At 43.3% G+C, this 21,538-nt stretch overlaps 2 protein-coding genes across 4 annotated transcripts in view; one reads left to right on the top strand and one right to left on the bottom strand.

Annotated features, from left to right (window-relative positions):
• arhgap45a (Rho GTPase activating protein 45a) overlaps positions 1-16,792 on the top strand; it is a 25,506-nt gene extending 8,714 nt beyond the window's left edge. For 2 of the 3 annotated variants that reach the window (XM_076294133.1, XM_076294131.1), the window contains exons 9-23: positions 435-545; positions 1,219-1,299; positions 1,441-1,608; positions 2,817-2,954; positions 4,819-5,006; positions 5,406-5,497; positions 6,162-6,260; positions 6,379-6,474; positions 7,189-7,352; positions 8,039-8,227; positions 8,477-8,614; positions 9,189-9,430; positions 9,919-10,159; positions 10,861-10,942; positions 14,588-16,792. In XM_076294133.1, the coding sequence (XP_076150248.1) occupies positions 435-545; positions 1,219-1,299; positions 1,441-1,608; positions 2,817-2,954; positions 4,819-5,006; positions 5,406-5,497; positions 6,162-6,260; positions 6,379-6,474; positions 7,189-7,352; positions 8,039-8,227; positions 8,477-8,614; positions 9,189-9,430; positions 9,919-10,159; positions 10,861-10,942; positions 14,588-14,907 (2,349 nt within the window). In that variant the 3' untranslated portion in view covers positions 14,908-16,792. The remainder of the gene's footprint in view (positions 1-434; positions 546-1,218; positions 1,300-1,440; positions 1,609-2,816; positions 2,955-4,818; positions 5,007-5,405; positions 5,498-6,161; positions 6,261-6,378; positions 6,475-7,188; positions 7,353-8,038; positions 8,228-8,476; positions 8,615-9,188; positions 9,431-9,918; positions 10,160-10,860; positions 10,943-14,587) is intronic. The other variant, XM_076294132.1, reaches the window with a different exon arrangement.
• On the bottom strand, positions 16,753-21,538 carry LOC143134062 (DNA-directed RNA polymerases I, II, and III subunit RPABC1). The gene is made up of 8 exons (XM_076294135.1): positions 21,360-21,538; positions 21,032-21,206; positions 20,760-20,875; positions 20,171-20,251; positions 19,773-19,831; positions 19,592-19,670; positions 18,337-18,410; positions 16,753-16,975 (listed from the first exon to the last, which is right to left on the bottom strand). Exons 1-7 carry the CDS (start codon positions 21,414-21,416, stop codon positions 18,345-18,347), a joined length of 633 nt encoding a protein of 210 aa, XP_076150250.1. The 5' UTR covers positions 21,417-21,538; the 3' UTR covers positions 16,753-16,975; positions 18,337-18,344.

Genomic DNA, 21,538 nt, shown 5'->3' with positions numbered 1-21,538 from the left:
AGATGATGCTGTGTTTAGGCATAAATGTAGTGGCAGTGTTTCATCTGGGTCCTCTTCTCTCCTCTCCTCTTTTCTCCTCTCCTCTGCTCTCTGTTCCTCTCGTCTCTCCTCTTTTCTCCTCTCCTCTCTCCTCTCTCTCCTCCTCTCCCCTCCTCTCTCCTCTCCTCTCCCCTCCTCTCTCATCCTCTCCCCTCCTCTCCCCTCCTCTCCCCTCCTCTCCTCTACTCTTCTCTCCCCTCATCTCCTCTCTCCTCTCCTCTTCTCTTATTTTCAGTCTTCCCAAAGCCCTTGTCCTCACAGCCATCTCAAGCTGAAGAAGCATCACAGTCCATCACATCAGGACACTGGAATTCTCATATTGCTCCATGGAGGTGTGACAAATCTCTCATACTGTAAATGTTCTCTCTCTCCTCCTCTCTCTTCTCCTTCTCCAGCCCCACATGCCGCTCTTCTCCATCTACTCTCTGGCCCTGGAGCAGGACCTGGAGCAGAGCATGGGAGCACAGCAGGCCACTGGCAACATGCACGCACACACCTTCATACAGGTACACACACACACACACACACACACACACACATCCCTTCATACAGGTACACACACACACACACACACACACACACACACACACACACACACACACATCCCTTCATACAGGTACACACACACACACACACACACACATCCCTTCATACAGGTACACACACACACACACACACACACACACACACACACACACACACACATCCCTTCATACAGGTATACACACACACACACACACACACACACACACACACATCCCTTCATACAGGTACACACACACACACACACAGCACACAAAACACACACACACACACACACATAGGACGCACACATACACACAGCACACACACACACATACACACACACACACACACACACACACACACACACACACACACACACACATCCCTTCATACAGGTACACACACACACACACACACACACACACACACACACACATCCCTTCATACAGGTACACACACACACACACACACACACACATCCCTTCATACAGGTACACACACACACACACATCCCTTCATACAGGTACACACACACACACAGCACACAAAACACACACACGCACACAGATGAACCTACATGCATACTGTTCAATAACACACTCACATACACACAGTTGGACAGAAGTTAAAACTGGCACGCTTTCTGTATGTCAGCCTTTGTTGCAGCGCAAGCAGGAACATGAGAAGAAACGTAGAGAGATTAAAGAACAATGGCAGAGAGCAAAGAGGAAGCTGGTATGTTTGTGTGTGTGTGTGTGTGTGTGTGTGTGTGTGTGTGTTTCTATGGATATATGCCATAATACAAGTTGGTATGTGAGTGTGCGTTACTATCACTGTGTGTTGCTGTTTGTATATCTTTGTGTATGTGCTGTCTAGGTGGAGGCTGAGAACAACCTGCGTAAGGCCAAGCAGGCGTATGTGGCTCGCTGTGAGGAGTACGATAAGGCGCACAGCGTGGTCAACAAGGTGGAGGAGGAGCAGAGTGGCTCAGCCACCAAGAGCCTCGACAAGAAGAGACGACTGGAGGAGGAAGCACGCAACAAGGTCAGCTGACCCAAGAGGAAGTGACTCACCAGGTGGAAGTTGCTTCAACCTCTGTGCCTCAAAGTGTTATTGTAACACGTGGTGCCACAAGTTTTAACAGAGAGAGAGAGAGAGAGAGAGAAAGAGAGGGAGGGAGGGAGGGAGAAAGAATTACACAAATCAACTGATCTTGTTGAATTTTTTGTTGCTTGGGGCACTTTTATGAGGCAGGCTTCTTTCGTTGTGTATGACAACGAGTCTGTGGCTGATCCTCCCTCCTCCTGGCTGATCTACCCTCCGCCCACAGTCTAGCCACAGTGTGTCATAATAGCCGCGTGTTTCTTTGGAAAAGTGTGACTGAGATGCCAGCGCCGTTTATAGGAAATGAAGGACTGTTGCTGTTTTTGGGTCCCCCCAATATCATATGTTATGTGGGTGCGTTTGGGTCCCCCGGGGGGTTTATATGTGGGTCTGTTTGGGTTTGGGCCCCCTGTATCATATGTGGGTGCGTTTGGGTCCCCCGTATCATATGTGGGTCTGTTTGGGTCCCCCTCCCCCCCCCGTATCATATGTTACGTAGGTGAGTTTGGGTCCCCCCTATCATATGTGGGTGCATTTGGGTCCCCCGTATCATATGTTATGTGGGTGCGTTTGGGTCCCCGTATCATATGTTACGTGGGTGCGTTTGGGTCCCCCGTATCATATGTGGGTGCCCTTGCTTAGTACTCCCAAAACCAGGGTAATTTCAGGGAAATACTGTAATTCTTTGCAACGAGGGTAATGCAAAAACAGATATACTCATCTATCAGGTATTGTGAAGATCATGTCAGGTGACCACACCTATTGCTAAAGGTTTGCTGTGACAAACATTCCATGCTTCAGGCTAGGGCCACACCAACAGGGCATATATATAGCTTGAGAGACGAGACAGTGTCAGTAGTTCTTTAGACTTGTGTGGATCTGATCACTTGTTTATCCTTGATAGACAACATTGTTTTTGGACATTGGCAGAGCGTGCTAACTGTAAGTATATTACTGGCAGTACAGGAGAACACTGGATGGTCCTTTTGTGTGCACATACAATATATATTTAGAAGATGTAGCTATGGTGCCAGTGTATGGTGCCTGCTGAATATGTTGAGTTGCTCAGCTATGTTGAAGCTCATCCGTTTTGGGGGTGTGTGTGTGTGTGTGTGTGTGTGTGTGTGTGTGTGTGTGTGTGTGCCCAGGCCGAGGAAGCGGAGGCCACATACCGTACGTGCATCGCTGACGCCAGCACCCACCAGCAGGAGTTGGAAGACGTGAAGGTGAACGTGTTGCGGCAGATCCAGGACCTGATCAAACAGACAGACCAAACGCTCCGCACCGTAAGTCTCTAGCAGAGAAGTGCAACTGCACTCACTCTTCCTCCCACTCAGACCTGGACCAGCTCACCTTTACATGCCTGACCAGACTTCTCTTAGCCCTGACACCTGGTCCAGTCTACAGAAACCATGTAGTGCTGCCACACACGACTCATTTTCTAATGACTAATTTTTCGATTAGTCAACTAATTTAAACGACTAATTTAAAAAAAAAAAAAAAACTGTTTGTTATATCGTTGTGTCCATTTTATTTTTAACTCAACTGAAGCGCCAGAACATAAATATATATATCAGCCTACTTTTGTAAAGTGTTAAAAAAACATTATGTAACAATCTAAGAATAAGTATCTGCATTTCCATTAGGATAGTATACTGTTGTGGATACTATGGACATAATTCACCATACTTTGTTATTGACATGTATCCCTCATGTATCCCTCATGTATCCTTATTTAACTATGCTTGTGGTAGGCCTATGTGTGCTCTGTGTTGTGAGTTATGCTACGATCTGAGATGTGTTCCATGTGTGTAACATCCAAAGACAGTCACATACAGTACTTCTCGAGAGTTAATTACGTGGAGTTAATAACATTGCAATGAGCCGTTTGAGATGGGAGACCAAAAATAAATCGAAGAAAAATCAATATTAAGTCAATAGTAAAACGACTCATCGACTAAAACAAATTTTCATGGTCGACTTATCGCGGCAGCACTAAAATCATGCACTATACCTTCTTTTTGTACGTTCTGTTTACCAACAAGATATGACGCTCATTTCGAAGTTGGCACCTCCAGTGTAATTTACTGTGGCCATAAAGGAATGATATCATTTAATCAAAAGCGCAGTTGAAAGGAATTAACTGCGGAGGACATTAAATAAAAAGCAATCAATACAGTACAGGCAAATAAGATGGCATCAAACAAATAAGATGGCATCAGTAATTCTACTCATACTTAAGCAAATACTCAAGCTAAATGTGCACAGACAAAAACAGACAAATTCAAAAGTCAAGCAGAAGGTTTTAACAGCTTTGATATATACTGTGGATTACCTAATTATCTAATCTGTTGCTGTTAACACTCCTCCCAACTTCTTGGCTTCCCTCAACCTTCCCATGTTGAAAAGCGCAGCTTGCCATACAACACGCCTGTGGTGGGCAGAGTGAGCTTTCATTCCTGTGCGTTCTGTTCGTACATATCATGTCGCGTTTTATGGTGCTCATAGTGAAGAATTAACGCCTGAAACGGACGCTAATGATTTTGGACATTTGCCCCACTCTTAGATTTCTCACTTTGATGGCACACTATGCAGGTTTTTTAGCTTAATATGCAAGTTTTTTAGCTTCATTTACCTTCATTTAACAGCTTCAGAGTAATTGGATGGTTATATGACTTTTTTCGGGTTGAATGGTGGCCGTCTCGCTTCCCCCTAGCGCCTGTGAGCGGAAAAACCACCCTTGCAACTGTGGGCCGGCGGGCCCACGGCCTCAGTGTCAGGAAGCATAACAAGTGTAACAAATTGCTTTACAGCATTCAAATACACATACACGCAGACACCGGCTAGAAAAAGGTAGCGATGGAGTTTCTCAACCATTCGTCATGACAGAGCCAGCGAAAAATAAGCAAAAACCGAGAAAACAGTAAGGAAATTGCCAATACTGCATAGTTTACCTTTAAGCTCTGGGTTTGTTCAGCTCTCAGTGACTTGTGATACCTGTTTGAAACAGAGACCATACAGGTCACCCTCAAATCCTAGCCGATTCACAGTACAATTACCTGCCCATTCATCTGTGTAATTTATGGGACTAATGCAGACATCCTGCCTTTGCCTTTTTCTGTTTCATGTCCTCTCTCATTCTCCCTGCAGTGCACTATCTACTACTACCAGATCATGCACATGCAGACAGCTGCATTGCCGGTGCACTACCAGACACTGTGCGAGAGCTGCAAGCTGTACGACCCAGGCCAGCAGTACGCTGCCTACGTCAAGAACCTGCCCCTCAGTCAGGAGCCGCCTTCCACTTACACATTTGAGCGGTACTCCGACACCAGCCAGTGAGTATAGCCCCCCCAAAACACACACACACACACAGCACAGCACAGAGCGTTTAGGACTGACAGAGCTGTTGCAGCCACATGACACATGCATGGGACTCTCTGTCCATGGCACAGTGCTGGTGGACTGAGCTGGTCGTTTGGGGTTTGCCCAAGTTGTTTCATGTTGCTGGTATTCTGTGATTTTTCTGAAGTCATCGGAGACAAGCAGTGCATAGATAGATGGATATAATCCTTTATCTTGTCTGTCCATGTAAATGGTTGATGAAGTATTGTTAGTGGAATAATAGACAATGCTGTCAGTGTGAAGCTAATGGGTTACCACCTGTCATCTCCATGATCATCTTTGAACATAATCGAACTTTGATTAATCAAATTTTAACTGTTCTCTTCACTTAGGGGTTCAACGCGGGTTCGAAGCCTCAGCGGCTCTGACAGCACCCCAGCTGCAGGGGAGTCTGGATCTGGAGATGCGGTCAAACAGAGGAGAGGTGAGATGGACTCCTGGGGCAGGTGCCCCTCACGCATGCTGAGTCTAATGTATGCTCTCTACATGCACTAGTGTTACTAGTTAAACAATACTAGTTAGAGACGTCTCTTTGTATATGAATAATTGCTGTGTTATTTATAGCTGCATTATAATATTAGTGATTGTGATTAAAGTTGGAAAGTTCTGAGATGGACGTTTATCCTGATCTTTAGTGATTGTGATTAAAGGTTGTATCAGCGATAGTGGGGATACGTTACTTCTGTTGATGTTCAAACAAAACAGAGAGCTAGCTCGCTACTCCCTCCCCCTCCCTCCCGTGCAAGTAAAACTCTCCTAAACGCGCATCTCGTCGGTTATTGGTCGAAACAGTTTATTTTGCTTTTGATGGGTTGCCAACCCTTGTTAGTAGCAATTGTTTTTGTGTACAGATCTCGGAGCCTAGGCTGCCTACAGAGACACAGTTTTTTGATGGCCTGCTTATGGGGCTGGGAGCTAGCGGATCGTTAGGAAAGATTAGATGAATGTGATCATTTATGTTTGGGCCTGAAATCGCTGATACAACCTTTAATGTTGGAAAGTTCTGAGATGGACGTTTATCCTGATCTTTAGTGATTGGGATTAATGTTGGAAAGTTCTGAGACTTTATCTTGATGTTTCTTCTACAGCGGGTCGAGACCAATCCCATAAGTCGTGGCCCTCTACCCTGAGCGACACAGACAGTGTGGGAGGGGCTAGTGGCCCAGGGTCCCCCACCACCAGCACAGGTACCATCCCATAATGCACAGCACTCTTAAGGGGTCTGTGTCAGCCATATGTATCTCAAGCCGATTCCATTTTTCTAAATGGTTGTGTAATTGTTATGGTGTGGTTTTATGATTATAGGTGACATCACTAAAGCCCAAAGGCCTATTTCTGCGGGAACCCTATCATCTAGTGAAGATCTGGATGAAGGGGATGGAAATGTGGCCTCTTTCGAACGTGAGTTCCCTCCAGAACACCGTTAACTGTATTCAACATATTCATTAATTACTACAGGTGCCCCATAGATTTTCAAAATCTTAAAACGTTTTGAATACAGTTTTTGATATTTAAGGACTACAATTGTTTATAATGTCTGGAATTGTGGGAGGGCCAGTATTAAATTAGATCTGCAGCAGAATTACTTTTTTTGCCTATTCTACAATGTTATTTCCGACTGAAATCAGTCTGATATATTACTTATGACATATTACTCCTGTCAGACTGCTTTCAACGTAACATTTAGGCTACGTTGAAGGAAGAAGTGCTATGCATTTTACATAAAATAAGTCTTATAAGTAGAGGTCTTAAAATTAATTAAATAATGCATACTTTAAAAATGTGCAGATATCCGGTATAAGGACACACTGGCACTGTGTGATTGTTCAGTTCAAAAGTAATGTAGAATGTGGATAGACTAGATAGGCTCATGGGTTTAACACATGGAAGCATGTGTGTGTCACTGCTGATGCCTAGAGTGGTGCCTCTTCCTGTAGAGCGAAGTGCACATCATGTATTTCCTCTTATTGACATTGTCCACTCCTGCATGTTGGCCATGTGTTGACATGTACACATGAGGCACAGTGGAATGCTCTGCCAAGCCATTCGTGTTTGAGAGAGCAAGGCAACAGGATCACACAGCCCTGGCGTGCAACATGTTCTGTGCATTCTTAGGCATGAACGGGATGGAACCGGAGATTGCCGTCCCCACTGGACCTTTCCGGAACGTGGGGCTTTCCAAGGCTGCAAAGACGCATCGGCTACGCAAGCTGCGGACTCCGTCCAAGTGCCGGGAGTGTGACAGCTACGTGTACTTCCAGGGAGCGGAGTGTGAGGAGGTGGGTCACAGCTGACAGCAAAACTGTCAGATTCAACATGGCTACAGTGGTCCACCTGTTTGTATACAGATTTGTCACTCAACACAAGCAGCAGGAGTTATATGCATTTTAAGTGAAGAGCTGCAGGAATGCTTTTTCTGCAAAAAGTGCCTGTTTTGTTCAGGAATATTGTAGATACTAAATGGCTGTTGCATATGATGAACTAATACTCTTAATTCAATAGTAAGGGATTGTGCACTGGTACTGAGATGTTTTTGACTTAAAGGTGTAGCCAATGATGATAATCCTCAAACTCTGCCAGTTATCAATCCATTACATTCTGGCCAGGTTCTGTAAGGATGAGAACATACTTGTGTATCATCTCTCAGTGTGTCATGTTTCAGCCTATTTAGCCAAAGCTGTGTTTATGATGGGGATGGATTTGGAGGAGACAGGAGTTTCAACTCCATCTAGAGCTGTACATTTGCATGTATGGCTCATAACTGCAGTACAGTTCTGTATTCAAAAGCCTAATAACTCTACTGACTCTGTTCAATGACTTAATAAGCATTTTTATCAGCAATATAATTATGATTGAACGCATCAACCAGACGAGTCCTATATGATTGTATGACTGTGGGCCTGGTGGTAATGCATCCCAGTGCTGATGTAGGAGTAGTTGTTGATGTGGCTGCTGTGCTCCGCAGTGCTTTGTGGCCTGCCACAAGAAATGCCTGGAGTCGCTAGCCATCCAGTGTGGGCACAAGAAGCTGCAGGGCCGTCTGCAGCTGTTCGGCCGCGACTTCTCCAGCGTGCTGCAGGGCAGCTCGGACAGCATCCCCTTCATCATCAAGAAGTGCATCCTGGAGATCGAGAAGAGGGCGCTCAAGATGAAGGTGAGCTTCGGAAGGCATGACGTGACAACGAAAATAAAGAAAGAAAGCGAATAAATTGCCAGGTGGATTCGTATTACTTTTAGCTGTCTTTTTGATGAGTTTCTTCAGTGAGGTTATTGTGTGTGTGTGTGTCTGTGTCTGTGTCTGTGTCTGTGTCTGTGTCTGTCTGTCTCTGTGTGTGTGTGTGTGTGTGTGTGTGTGTGTGTGTGTGTGTGTGTGTGTGTGTGTGTGTGTGTGTGTGTTGTGCAGGGCATCTACCGTGTGAATGGGGTGAAGACGCGCGTGGAGAAACTGTGCCAGGCCTTTGAGAACGGCAAGGATCTGGTGGAGCTTTCTCAAGCTTCCCCTCATGACATCAGCAATGTGCTCAAGCTCTACCTCAGACAGGTCCGTATGTACACACCCTCTACTCTCTCCTATAAAGTATTTTGATACAAAATATGAAGCCATTTTCTTCACCCCAATAAAAAACAAATTACAAAATACTATCAAATACATATCATAAATACTGCCCATCCCTACACACACACACACACACACACACACACACACACACACACACACACATACATACACACACACACAGAGACCTCCACACAGAATCTCAGGTTGAGCACAGAAGGTCTGTTCCCAGTTTGGTCATATCTGGAGCAACATTCCATCGTTACCTATTGAATAATCAAAATGCTATTGACTAGGAGGAAATATTTGACCTGTCACCTTCTGATGCGTTAAGACGATATCCTTGGTCCATATGATGTGAGCATTGTGTCTTTCAGTTTGGATTTTTCTGCAGTTAATGTGGCTGATTTTCAAATCCACTGCCAGTACCTGAGTTGGAACATTGTTTCCGCTTCTCTTAATTCAGTCATCATGTGAGCCGAGTTTCACTTTCATGTCGCCTTCTCTCGGTGTGTGTGTGTGTGTGTGTGTGTGTGTGTGTGTGTGTTTGTCCCTGCAGCTGCCGGAGCCCATCATGCCGTTCCGCATGTACAACAGCCTGATGGGGCTGGCCAAGGAGAGCCTGCAGCAGGCCGAGGGCTCGGAAGGAGGGGATGCAGGGAAGACCTCGGAGCTGGTGGACCGTGGGCCGGACACTGAGCCAGCGGTGGTGGCGCTGGTAGAGAAGCTCCAGGCACTGCTGCAGGAGCTGCCTCCGGCCAACGTCACCACGCTACGCTATATCACACGCCACCTGCAGAGGTCAGAATGGGAGATCACGCTGTGTTGACCTCTGGTACACCTAGGCTAATAGTACAGTATAGTATAGTGTTGGCTTCCTGCTGCACTGTTGATGCCTATAAGACATGCTAGCATGGGTTGAATGGAGCCAGTTGTGGTTTGCTTAGCAACTGTTAATGTGAATGGGAAACTGAGTTGTTACTTGAAGCACTACTGTAAATCAGCTTGTGATGCCTGTGTATCATGGCTGTGTGTGCCCTCCTGCGTGCATCATACGATCATATCCGTGGCATTCTCACAGTGCACCAAGGCATGTGGTGTATTACTGCTCAGCTATTCTTTTACGATTCTAATCTATTACTCTTGTAAATGGCAGACCTGAGACTCACATGGTTGAGGTCTTTAGTTACCTATTCAGATATAAATATCAGTGTTAGGAGCATTATGATGAAAGCCTAATTAATGTGTATTCACGCTCTGTTTCCCCGTGTCCCATCCTTCTCTCTCAGGGTGTCGGAGCTGGAGCAGGACAACAAGATGAGCCCCAGTAACCTCGGTATAGTCTTCGGCCCCACGCTGATGCGGCCCAAACCCACAGGGGCCACTGTGTCGCTGTCCTCGCTGGTGGACTACCCTCACCAGGCACGCATCGTGGAGGCTCTCATCGTCTTCCACAAACAGATCTTCAGCCAGGACTCTGGGGGACTGCGGCCCCCCTGCCCAGCCTCATTCCTCCACAGCCAAACGCAGGTGAGCAGCAGGACAGGCTGATCTACTCCCTGTTGCCCTCCATTCCCCCGAACTCGAGCAAAGCTAGCCAGTAGTAGGGTCTTCAGACTAGGCCTGTTAGGCCATGTCGGGGACACTGTTGAGAGGCAGTGCTGTGGCAGTAGGTGTAGGCTTCAGGGCTTCACGAGGTGCTGCTCTCTGTTTACATACACAGACGGCTGCTTCCACCTGCATGGCATGTGAACCCTTTACTCCTAATAGGGGCGAGGCAGGTGTGCCTATACGGTATTCTCCTTTCATAAGGCCACTCAACACACTAATACCAGTACAGAACAGTCACACGCAGAAGGCTTTGTACTCAGTCATTCAGCCATGGAACACCGAGAGAGACCAGAGAGACCTTTGGTTTCTTCTGTTCCTATTTTCGAAGAATGTCCATCAGAGCAAATAATTGGTAGATAGCCAGTGTCATAATGGAGAGAAATGTCATGTGTTGAAATGTCAAGGTTTTGCCCTTCCTCAAGACCACAAGACATGCCATTGTAACATTGTGTAACACTGAACTGTTAACATACAACACAGGAGGCGAACACTACTGGCTTTCAGCCAAACCAGGAGCCATCAACACCACGTTATACCACTTTTTAGGAGGCTACAGCATGTAATCGCTTCACCTATTCCACCACAGTTGCTCAGTCCAGTGTGTGTGTGTGTGTGTGTAGAATGGTGGAGAGGAGAGGAGGCAGACGGAGCCCCAGGAAGGAGAAGAGGAGCAGAGCAGAGCTGACCCAGAGCAGTGCTGTGGTGAGACACACATAGCAACACTCGCCCAGTGACACACATACAGTACCAACACTCGCCCAGTGACACACATACTCTGTACAGGATTAAACCACCATTTCACATTTCACCATTTCTCTATTCCAGTGGATCACAGTTAGCAATTGAAATCAGCTTTACTTTGTCAGTGTAACTCGCATTCACATACATCAAACTTCCGGTGAGGCGGCGGAGGTAGAATACCTATGGTATTTTGTGTGCCAGTTAGCGAAGAGGCCAAGTATTTCTCAGATTATTATTTAGTGTGTAGAGTAGCAAACCTTTATGAGAGATGATGTTACGGAGCTCAGGGACAACATGTGCTGTTTGTGGAACTTAAACTTAAAAAAGTGTCGTTATACTGAGAAGCGGAAGTTGCACCCATTTTTGACTCAAAGCCTCATGGGATATAGGAAACCAGCAGCAATCTGCCAGAAGTAGAAGATCAAGAAGGCTCCAGGACCTGATGGTGTCTGTGCTGAACAGCTGGCGCCAATCTTCACGCAAATCTTGAACCTGAAGCTGTGTGAAGTGCCCTCCTGCTTCAAAAGCTCTACCATCATCCCAGTCCCCAACCAATCCATCACAGGATTAAATAACTACAGGCCCGACACCCTGACGTCTGTGGTCATGAAATCATTTGAAAGACTGGTGTTGGGCCATCTGAAGGACATAACAGGACCCCTGCTGGACCCCCTGCAGTTTGCCTACAGGGCAAACAGGTCGGCGGATGATGCCGTCAATATGGGACTCCCTCTACACTAATGACTGCACCTCAAAGAGCCCGTCTGTAAAACTCCTGAAGTTTGCAGATGACACCACTGTCATTTGGTTTGATCCAGCATGGTGATGAGTCTGCTTACAGGCAGGAGGTGGATCAGCTGGTCCAATGGTGAAGTCAGAACCACTTGGAGCTAAACCCCAAGAAGACTGTGGAGATGACAGTGGACCTTAGGAGAAGCCCCCCCACCATTCAGAACGACAGTGTCCACTGTGGATTCCTTTAGGTTCCTGGGGTCAACCAGGGACTGCTGACCACTTTCTACTCAGCCATCATTCAGTCTGTCATCTGCACCTCCATCACTGTCTGGTTTGGGTCAGCAACTAAACGGGACAGAGCCAGACTGCAACAGACAATTAGGGCCGAGAGATCAATGGAGCTGACCTTCCCTCCATCCAGGACCTGTACCGGTCCAGGGTCAGGAAAAAGGCAGCAAAATTCTCTGCAGACTCCCCATATCCTGGTCACAAACTGTTCAACCTCCTTCCCTCTGGTAGGCGTTTCAGGGCACTGTTCGCCAAAACCAGCCAACACATTGACAGCTTCTTGCCCCAAGCAGTCACTCTGTTGAACACTCAGAAATAGCCCCCACCCTTACACTGAAGTCAAACAACACTGTTCTGCTCATCTACCTCATGTATACTTCAATCTTACAATTACAATATTGTTATTAATACATTATCATATGTATTATATCATGTTAATAATACATCACTGAACTGCTTTGCACTATATTTATATTTAAATCTTAAATCTCAGTCTATACTGATATTGCACAATTTCTACCCTCTTTTAAATTGTATATTGCATCTTGCCCGTGCCTGTTGAGGTGTCCACGACTATGGCAACCTTGACAGGAAAAACAAGGAGGTGGACATCTCCAGCCACACTCCACCCACCCACCACCCCCTCCGGACAATTGCACTACCCTATCCCACCCATAGTGTTCTATTTATTGCAAATGTACTGTATTTATACTTATAGCCATATTCTACTTGTATTTATTCTATTCTTACTGATCTGTTTTTATTATTTTATGTTTTTTATTTTTTATTCTTATATATTGAGTGCTGTACTTTAAGAGCAAAGATTAACCGGAGTCAAATTCCTTGTTTGTTTTCGCAAACCTGGCCAATAAAGCTGATTCTGAAGTGTTTTTTCTGATGTCCAACAAAATCCGCAACTCACCCTCAGTGGTACACAAATAAGATAACAGTACCCTTACAGAAGCAAAAAGACACAGGATAAAAACAATAAATATAATATATACAATAATAAAAAAAATATTATACTATTTTTACTATTTTATTATTATTGCACATTCGTATTTGCAGAAGGACTGCTATTGCACCATTATTTATTATGAATATGAATTTATTATTACCGTATAAGTCGCATCAGCTAAAAAATGCGTCATGAAGAGGAAAAAAACATATATAAGTCGCAATGGACTATAAGTCGCATTTATTTAGAAATGTATTTCACGAAATCCAAGACCAAGAACAGACATTTAATCTGGAAAGGCAAGTTATTCAACTGCAGAATAGCACACAGAACAGGTTGAATAGGTGTCTGGTAGTAGCCTCACGAGCCAGACCCACATCAAGATGTAGGGTCTGGGAACTCACCATTCGCAGTGCTTAATCCAAGGGGCGGGATAAACGGTTGTCTTTCAAATTCCTCTGCATGCAATAGGATAGCTACAACTCATGAGTCCCATGCGTTTTCCCACCAGCAGAAGTTGGCTAGTTGATCAAACTTTTAAACTTAAAAAAAGCTTAACTCGTGTCGCACTGTTCACCAGCAGCAGCATTCATCATCTTTGTTTTCAAGTAGCAGGGAATACACGTGGAACCGTCAGAACTCTGCCTTCATTATGTTAAGCCCACCCACCGACTATACACGATCTGATCGGCCTGATCGAAGTTTAATTTTTCCAGCTCGCAAGCCAACAGAGAGTTGCTAGCCTGGCTGCAAATTACATTTGCTGCCTCTAAGATGCATCTAGATTTCTAGGCTAGTCTGGTAGGTATGTTAACGTAACACAGTTATTCAGCTACAATATTTAGCCAGCTTGATGTTAGTTAGCTTGGTGACAAGGAAATTAAAATGTCAGTTCCTGGCTGCACAGTTTGTTGTGATGATGTCTCCTTTCTGCCAGATGTGGAATATTAACGATGACGAGACGTTTGTTTGCTTACCCTCGTTTGAACTGCCATTGTCCTTTGCTGTTTAATTGGCTGTGCATTCTCCGTATTGTAAGTCAGTATAACATTAAAATGAGTTTAAAGCCATTCTGTTTTTGTTTTTACCTTAAAGGGGATTTCTGGTGATTTTTCACATATAGCTCGGTTTCTCAAGGTCACCGAGTACACTCTGGGTGCATGAACATGCCCCCACAATGTGGCACTGAAACTGCCTGGTAGCTTTAGCTGTTGGCTGCAGCAATTTGAGCTAGGTAGTAGAACCGATTGTTTTAAAAACAATTCTCGTACCGGTAGTACTCAGTGACCTCAAGAAAATGATATCTAGGTGAAAAATCGCCGGTATTTTCCTTTAATATAACAACTTCGACGTAATTTTGAAGGCAAACGTATATATGTAATAGGGAGAATAGTACACCTTCCCAGCTGTAGGCTACATGTCTATGGAGAACCAACCTAGCAATTTGGCTCTCCCCCAACTCGGACAATCACCAACTACTTTACGGCAATTGTGCAATAGTCTTCCATTAAAATTGTATAATATGACCTTGTTCCCCCGCAAATTGCTTGCTGTAAGGTAAAAGAACTACATTGTGCTGCTGTAACTCTAGGTAAGCAAACTGACATGTGGTATTTTCCCCCCAGGGAACTCTCTCGGTTCATCTGGCTCACGGGAGCGCTCTTTGGACTCCGACTCGGAGCTGGACGAGGTGGTGAGGCGACCCAGGCGGCGCCCCCCTCTGGCCAGTCAGGAGAGCGAGACAAGCACGGAGGACGACCAGCTGAGCCCACGGGTCAGCCTGGACCTGTCAGGCACGGTGCCAGAGACGATCCCAGAGCAATCCCCCAGCCACACAGAGACTGAGACGGCAGAGGCAGGGCCAGGGACGGGCGTCTCCGACAGCACAGACAGGACAGTGGAGGACTGTCCACAGACTGAAGCAGAGCTGGCCTCTGCTGAATAGGAACTGGGCGCCATATTCCTGTGGTTTAGTGTCCAGCACAGGTTTGTTGTTGCATCATAAAACCACACTTAGTTGGTGGATTTATTTTGAAGTCCTTGTTACCGGTATTATATTGTCCCTCTACTTAAGTGAATGTGTTTGCTTTACACAAGTGGATTTTGTCCTTTTGCAGATTACTGTAGTATACTGGAGTGCCTTTTTTAAGCTCAGGTTATCTGTCTCAAGAGTGCAACAATGGAAGGCTGTTTTGGATATGACCAGAAAATGGAATTCAACCAGTTTTGTTAGCTTATGGAAGAAACAGGTGTATTATCACAGAGTCTACTACATGTGCCATTTTCTGTGTTCTTTTTTCCAAAAATTGTGTGTAGATTTTTTTATTGTTTTTGTGATAAAACTGGAATTTTAGTAGCTACTTGTATTAATGTCACATCATTCAAACGGAGGAGTTACAGAATATCTTAAATGCAGTATCTTTACCTGGGAATGTAGTTTTTTTTATTTTCATTTAAGTTGTTTCAGTTAAGCCATTTGATCATGTCACCTTTTCATATTCAGAGGCCTGTTAGTACTACTCTTCACCCTCATTGTTACCGAGATGTTTATTTATGTCATACAAATTCATTTATTCAAGGTAAATTGACTTCAACTATGCTTAAGAACAGGAAAGCATTAACTATTTACTTGAAATTCAACTGTACATCAGGCTTCAAGGAATGAGTAGTAAGACACACAATATATTTCTCTTTTTGAAAGTTTTCTTAGTACGGTATGGAGAGCCAGTCATGTACTGTAATGGAGCCAAAGACTGCGGTTGCACTGTTAATATGGTACTTCTTATATATGAGCATACTGTAGAGTGCTGCTGCCAACACTGATTACTTTCTTTAGTACTTGATTTCAGCATAATGTTCTTAAATATGGTATGATTTGAACATTTTGCACAATTCAACCATGTATTACTGTCTATAAGGTCACAGAAAGTGGATTTTAGGGATCAGATTTAACATTTCCCCATCACATAGTATTTGTCTCCATTTAGTCCCACTACTGCTGGACAGAGTGATGTATTCCATACACAGGGTTCCCACAGGTCATGGAATTTCTGGAATATCATGGAGTTTTGCTAAAGTCTATTCCAGACATGGAAAGTCAGGGAATTTTATCATAACTGGGGCAAAGTCATGGAATATCAGGGAATTTTGTTGTAGAAGTTTAGAATATACTTGCCAAAACACATACAAATGTATTTTCACACAGAATTGGTGTATATCTGGTTATTAGCTTTACTGCATGTTTGAGTGGTGATGGGGAGCCCAAGTTTGTTTCTTAAATACCCATTTATTCATATTCCGCTCTAAAAAAAAGTCAAAGATTCTTGAACGCTATGCGGCTGCTCAGAAATCTTCTCATTATAGGTCATGGAAATTCAGATTTTTTGTCATGGATAGTCAGGGAAAAGTCATGAAATTTTACACTTGACTTAGAGTGGGAACCCTGCATACAGTAGGTCAACAGACCAGGAAATATATTTAATCCTCAGGTGTGTTTCCCTTAAAGTATTGCTGGATAGCAGGTAAATCACTTTACATTCGGGGATTGGCATTGGGACACACGGAGTGGCATGTTTTGAGGTCACAGCTATATTTTGGGGGTTGAAACTTTTTTTCTTCATTGTAAAATCAGATGTGATCACCAGTCACCTATGTCTACTCATATGGACAGCTCTGTATTGCTTTTGATTCCATAGCTACTGGTATTAACTGGATGTATTTTATGAGATTATTGTACAAGACAATGAAATGCTCTTAAATTATATAAATCTAAGTAATTACAAGTACAGACTGTATGTAAAAATGTTTTAATAAATGGTCATTTTACACAACTCTGTCCTTTTGATTTAGCAAGAATTATATCACAGGTAATCAAATAGAGGGGGGAACAAGGTTGTCATATTTTTGCCAAGTCTGCTGAGTGTATTACGTTCTCTCGATGTTCTGACATGTATGAAATGTGTCCACTTCAGTGAAATCTTCACTCAAGGTTTTTCAGAAAGTCTGCCAAATGCCTGTAAAGAAAACAAACAGGGCTCAGGTTGCATGCATCCACTTTATGTTGGCTACTGATTGCCGCCAAGTCGACGCTTTATTGCAGGTACGATGGAACATTACCTGGAATTTGGTGTACAGACATACTCAGCCCAAACAAAACATATACACAGAAGACCAAATACAAGATGTCTTAAAAACAAATACAGGAAGTCTGGGCCCCCTATAGTTCAATAAATAAGAAAAATAAAATAGATAAATAAAACAAAAGTACTAGTGCCTTAAAACAGACTCTGAAGGGGGACACAGTCAGGTTATGAGCAGATCAGATTCTGAGGGATGATGTGTGTTTAAGGCCTCACTGCCTGGGGATTTGTGCTGTTGGTGAATCGGGAAATTCTGGCTGTAATGCTTTTTAACCTTTTCCCTGAAGGAAGAGGGATGAAAAGGGCATTGGCAGGATGAGAGTGGTCTCTCTAACTATTTTAAGTGTTCAGATATTATATTCTTGATTTTAAGGGAGGTCCTGTCCTATGATTTTAGATGCTGCCTTGACAACCCTATTTAGCGCCATCTTGCTGTCGGCTGACAGTGTGACCAGACTGTGATAGAGAATGTGAGAAAACTCACAGCTCTGTAAAAGTCCCTCATCCCAGCCTTAGACACCTTAGTTGACGTAGAAAGAACAAATGCTGGTGAGCTTTAACAATATGGCTGAAGGTAACGTCCCATTTGAGGTTGGAGGAGATGGTGGTTCCCAGAAACTTGAAGCACATTTTTGTTTTTGCAGAAGTCTCCTACCATCTCCTTAGTTTTGGAGATGTTAAACTTAAGCTGTGGTCAGTAATAATATAATATTATCACTACTACAATGGTAGCATCCACAAATTAGAAAATCATGACTGAGTCAAGGTCAAGGTGTGAAACAGTCATTGGTATAAAATTAAATAGGGAGAGGGGGTAGAACACAGCCCTGGGGAGCACCAAATCTGGTGGACATTGGCTTACATCGTTTGTTGTTAACGCTCACCACTTGTGATCTATTGATTGAGAAATTCAGTATCCATCTACATGTGGACTTCTTTACACCAAACACAAGGAGTTTCACATACAGCCTCAATGGTATGATGTTATTAAAAGTAGAGCTCAATGAACAGTAACAGTGCATGTGTGGCTTTCTCTTCTAGGTATTGTAAGATGTTATATTGCCTTTGGCACAATATGCATGTAGGCAGATAAAGGTATTATTTTAATGATAAAAAAGGGATGAAAGGTTGGATCAGATTCCATCCACTCAGTCTTTCCATGCTTGACTAGCGTTTCAAGTTACCTGTACATGGTTGTACGAGATCAATAGATAGGAGGGTTGATGTACGAGTACCTTTGTTTCTACTGTACAAGTCTGTATGTGATGTACCGGCCAGCAGTCTCACTAGGTCTGATGATCTTCACCACCTGACAATTACAGAAAACCAGTCAGCATTTACTCTGACCATAATGCAACACTAAAAAAGAGAGAGAGACATTCAAACACACATTAAGTCAATACATACAAAATTAGAATGTGATGGTGGTGGTCCCCATTTTGGAAATGGAAAATACTGCCCAGTCATTCTGTGTTGAACTCTAGCAGTGTAATCAGTGCAGTGTAATCATAAGTCTAATATCTACACCGAGGGCAGGGCAGGGCTGTGTTTAGCATTTTGGCTGCTAAACACAGCATTTAACGCAATTTGGGTAGGACAGAAATACCTTTACAGAACAAGCAGCTTTGGCCATATCGGCTCTGGCTCACATGACGTGAACTTTGCTTTTAAATGCATTTTCGCGAACAAGGGAAAGAAAAGAAAAAAAGAAACCAATGAGCTTATGTCGCGATTTGCGATAGGCCTAAAGAAAAGACAGTTATGGTAACCTAACAATAAGGATTTGCTTACACTGCTGTTTGGTTGTCCCAAACTTTGAGATGATCCATACTCTACGCATTAACTGAATCTTATCAATCTTGAAACCCGAACAGCGATGTTCCAAACAGAGTGAGTGTAGGATGCAATGCCTAATCTCACTGCCTTCAGCATAAGTGCTAAGAACCGTGCGCCTTTTACTGTTAAACACCTGAAAAATATTAAGCTGCTGTTTTCTTTTCATGACGAGCACTATGCTTGAATGATTCATGACTGAATGGAACGTTGCATTTTTAAGCGCCAGAACTGCTTATCATGTCGTGACAAAGTTTACACCAATCATCATCTTCTAATGTATCTTCTAATGTATGTTGAAATGTCCATTCTCTTTGCCCTTAACATAGGCTATCATTTGTGCGCGAAGCATGTTTCAATTAAGACAGAACACAAGATATTTTAATTGCTGTAATATTGAATGATTTCATGAATAAAGCGTTGAAAAATTGTACGCACAGTGCGTACAGGATTACGGCTGGCGGCGCCAATGACCGAGGGCATGTCATTTCATTCATCCTATCTACAATGGTCATCAGTAATATATTGCTAATATTTACACCAAAGGTGTGTCTGCATTTCATCCTAACTACGAAGATCATGTATTCAATCAATGTATTCTGAAAGATATAAACAGCTGTGGCTGTTAATTGCAGGATAATGCATTGCGCTACTTACCTGTCCTCTTTTCAGTCCAAAGTATCTAGCCACTGGGTCACCTGCCTGAATCCTGGGTAACTGGCTCTCCTTAAGCTTACTGTTAATGTCAAGGTCTTTAACTCATAACTGATTACTTCATGTAGTGTTTCACAGTTTAATTTCAAAAATATTACCCAATCACCAAAGACAGAAAGGATACTATCTGGCCAGCAACTCAGTTACTTCTTCCTTGGTCATGACTATGTGTTCAGGAACAAGCTACAGTGACAAAATTAATTAGATTAGCAAAAAAACATGCGCAAACATACATGACTGACTAGCGTCACGCGATCAGGCATTTCTCAAAATTGGAAGCATAGATTGCTGTGATTGTAGGTGCTTGTAACTTTTTATGAAATATAGTATATTATCAAAATTGAAATTGCTAACATCATTAATTAACAACGTGAACTAGGGGTGTTTACTTTTCAATGCAATGGCTGAATGCAAGTAAACGAACACTGTAAATCAAAGAGCAGATATGAACAAAGCAAATTGTGACGTAGATTACTACTGAGGTTTCAAAAGACATGCAATGAGCAACATGCAACATCTCACCTCGTGCTCTGTAATGTTGATAAGAAGCTCTTGTTGGAGAAACTGCTCCAGGATGTATTTTGGCGCCATGTCAACAAGAGACTGGGAGAGTGGCAAAATTCACTAATATTATTTACTGAGATGAAATAATGTCTAGCATATCAGACATATTTTGCAACTGAATAGTGGCTTTGAGGATGGCAATGTTAGGATTATGCCTACAGTAACTTATATACACAGGAGAGATGTTGAAACAATCAAAATAAACAATTATTACACTCTCTTCTTTGGGCCATTTTTGATAGGCACTGACGTGCAGACTGAGCAGCAGTTTTGGAGATGCTCTGACCCAGTCTTCTAGCCATGACAATTTGGCCCCTGTCAAAGTCGCTCAAATCCTTGACACATCAACTTTGAAGACAAAATGTTCACTTCCTGCCTAATACTAAAACTTAATACTTCCCATCCACTGACAGGTGGCATAACGAGATCATGTGTTATTCACTTCACTACTTAACACTTAACATGATCAGTGTTATTCACTTCATCTATCAGTGATCATAATGTTATGGCTGATCGGCATATGCTGCCAAATGTGTTACAGTGATACCTGTTTCGCCGAAGGCGTCATTCCCATCTGTACTACGATTATGGCTCTGGTAATGTTTTCTTCCTGCATGCGCTGACAGTACATTTTGATCGTCTTGATTCCAACTTTAGGTTCCTCTGTAACGACCAAAAAAAATACAATACAATATAATGTTTTGGTGGGTGGGCAAAGGAAACAATTCAGATATAAATAATAGATGCGTAAACTCCCACGACCAATGTCCAAAAGAATGAATAACGTTCAACATTAGGATCTCCATGGACATTGTTTACCTGGGAAGAAAACGAACATCTGATCAGTGGGATCATCGTTGTGAGCCACCAAAACAGTAAGGTCTGTCCGTCGTGGGCGACCCTCACTTGGTTTATCGCCGAATTGACTTTTAAACTCTTCGAGTGTTTGGTCCAACTCATCTTGTGTCACCAGATATCCTCGATCATGGCATAACTGATAAGCAAAAATAAATAGTGCATTATAACTCATCACATCCCACTAACGTGCAAACATTCAATGTGCAGTGGACTGTCTATGAATTAAGTTAGCTAGCTAGCTAACAATAACAAGTATTTTTGAACAAGGCCTAATCACTTAGAAACGTACCTGCATTATCGTTTTACGGATTTTCCATAACCTGTAAGTCTCCTCTTCGTCATCCATAATAGTTTTCACCCAGTAATATTAACAAAATACACTACTTGGTACTCAAAGTCTAGCACGTTTTTCTCTCTAATTCAAATCCAACAATATCCTAAAGAAAATTCCGGAAAAGCAATCACGTG

The sequence above is a fragment of the Alosa pseudoharengus genome, unplaced genomic scaffold (assembly GCF_046254945.1).
Source record: "Alosa pseudoharengus isolate Yale_2024_CS ecotype anadromous, Long Island Sound unplaced genomic scaffold, YU_APseudo_1.1 YU_APseudo_1.1_scf_2, whole genome shotgun sequence".
In the NCBI taxonomy this organism is placed as follows: Eukaryota; Metazoa; Chordata; class Actinopteri; order Clupeiformes; family Clupeidae; genus Alosa; species Alosa pseudoharengus.
Note: the sequence above shows the minus strand (reverse complement) of the source record. Positions and strands in the feature narration are given on the sequence as shown.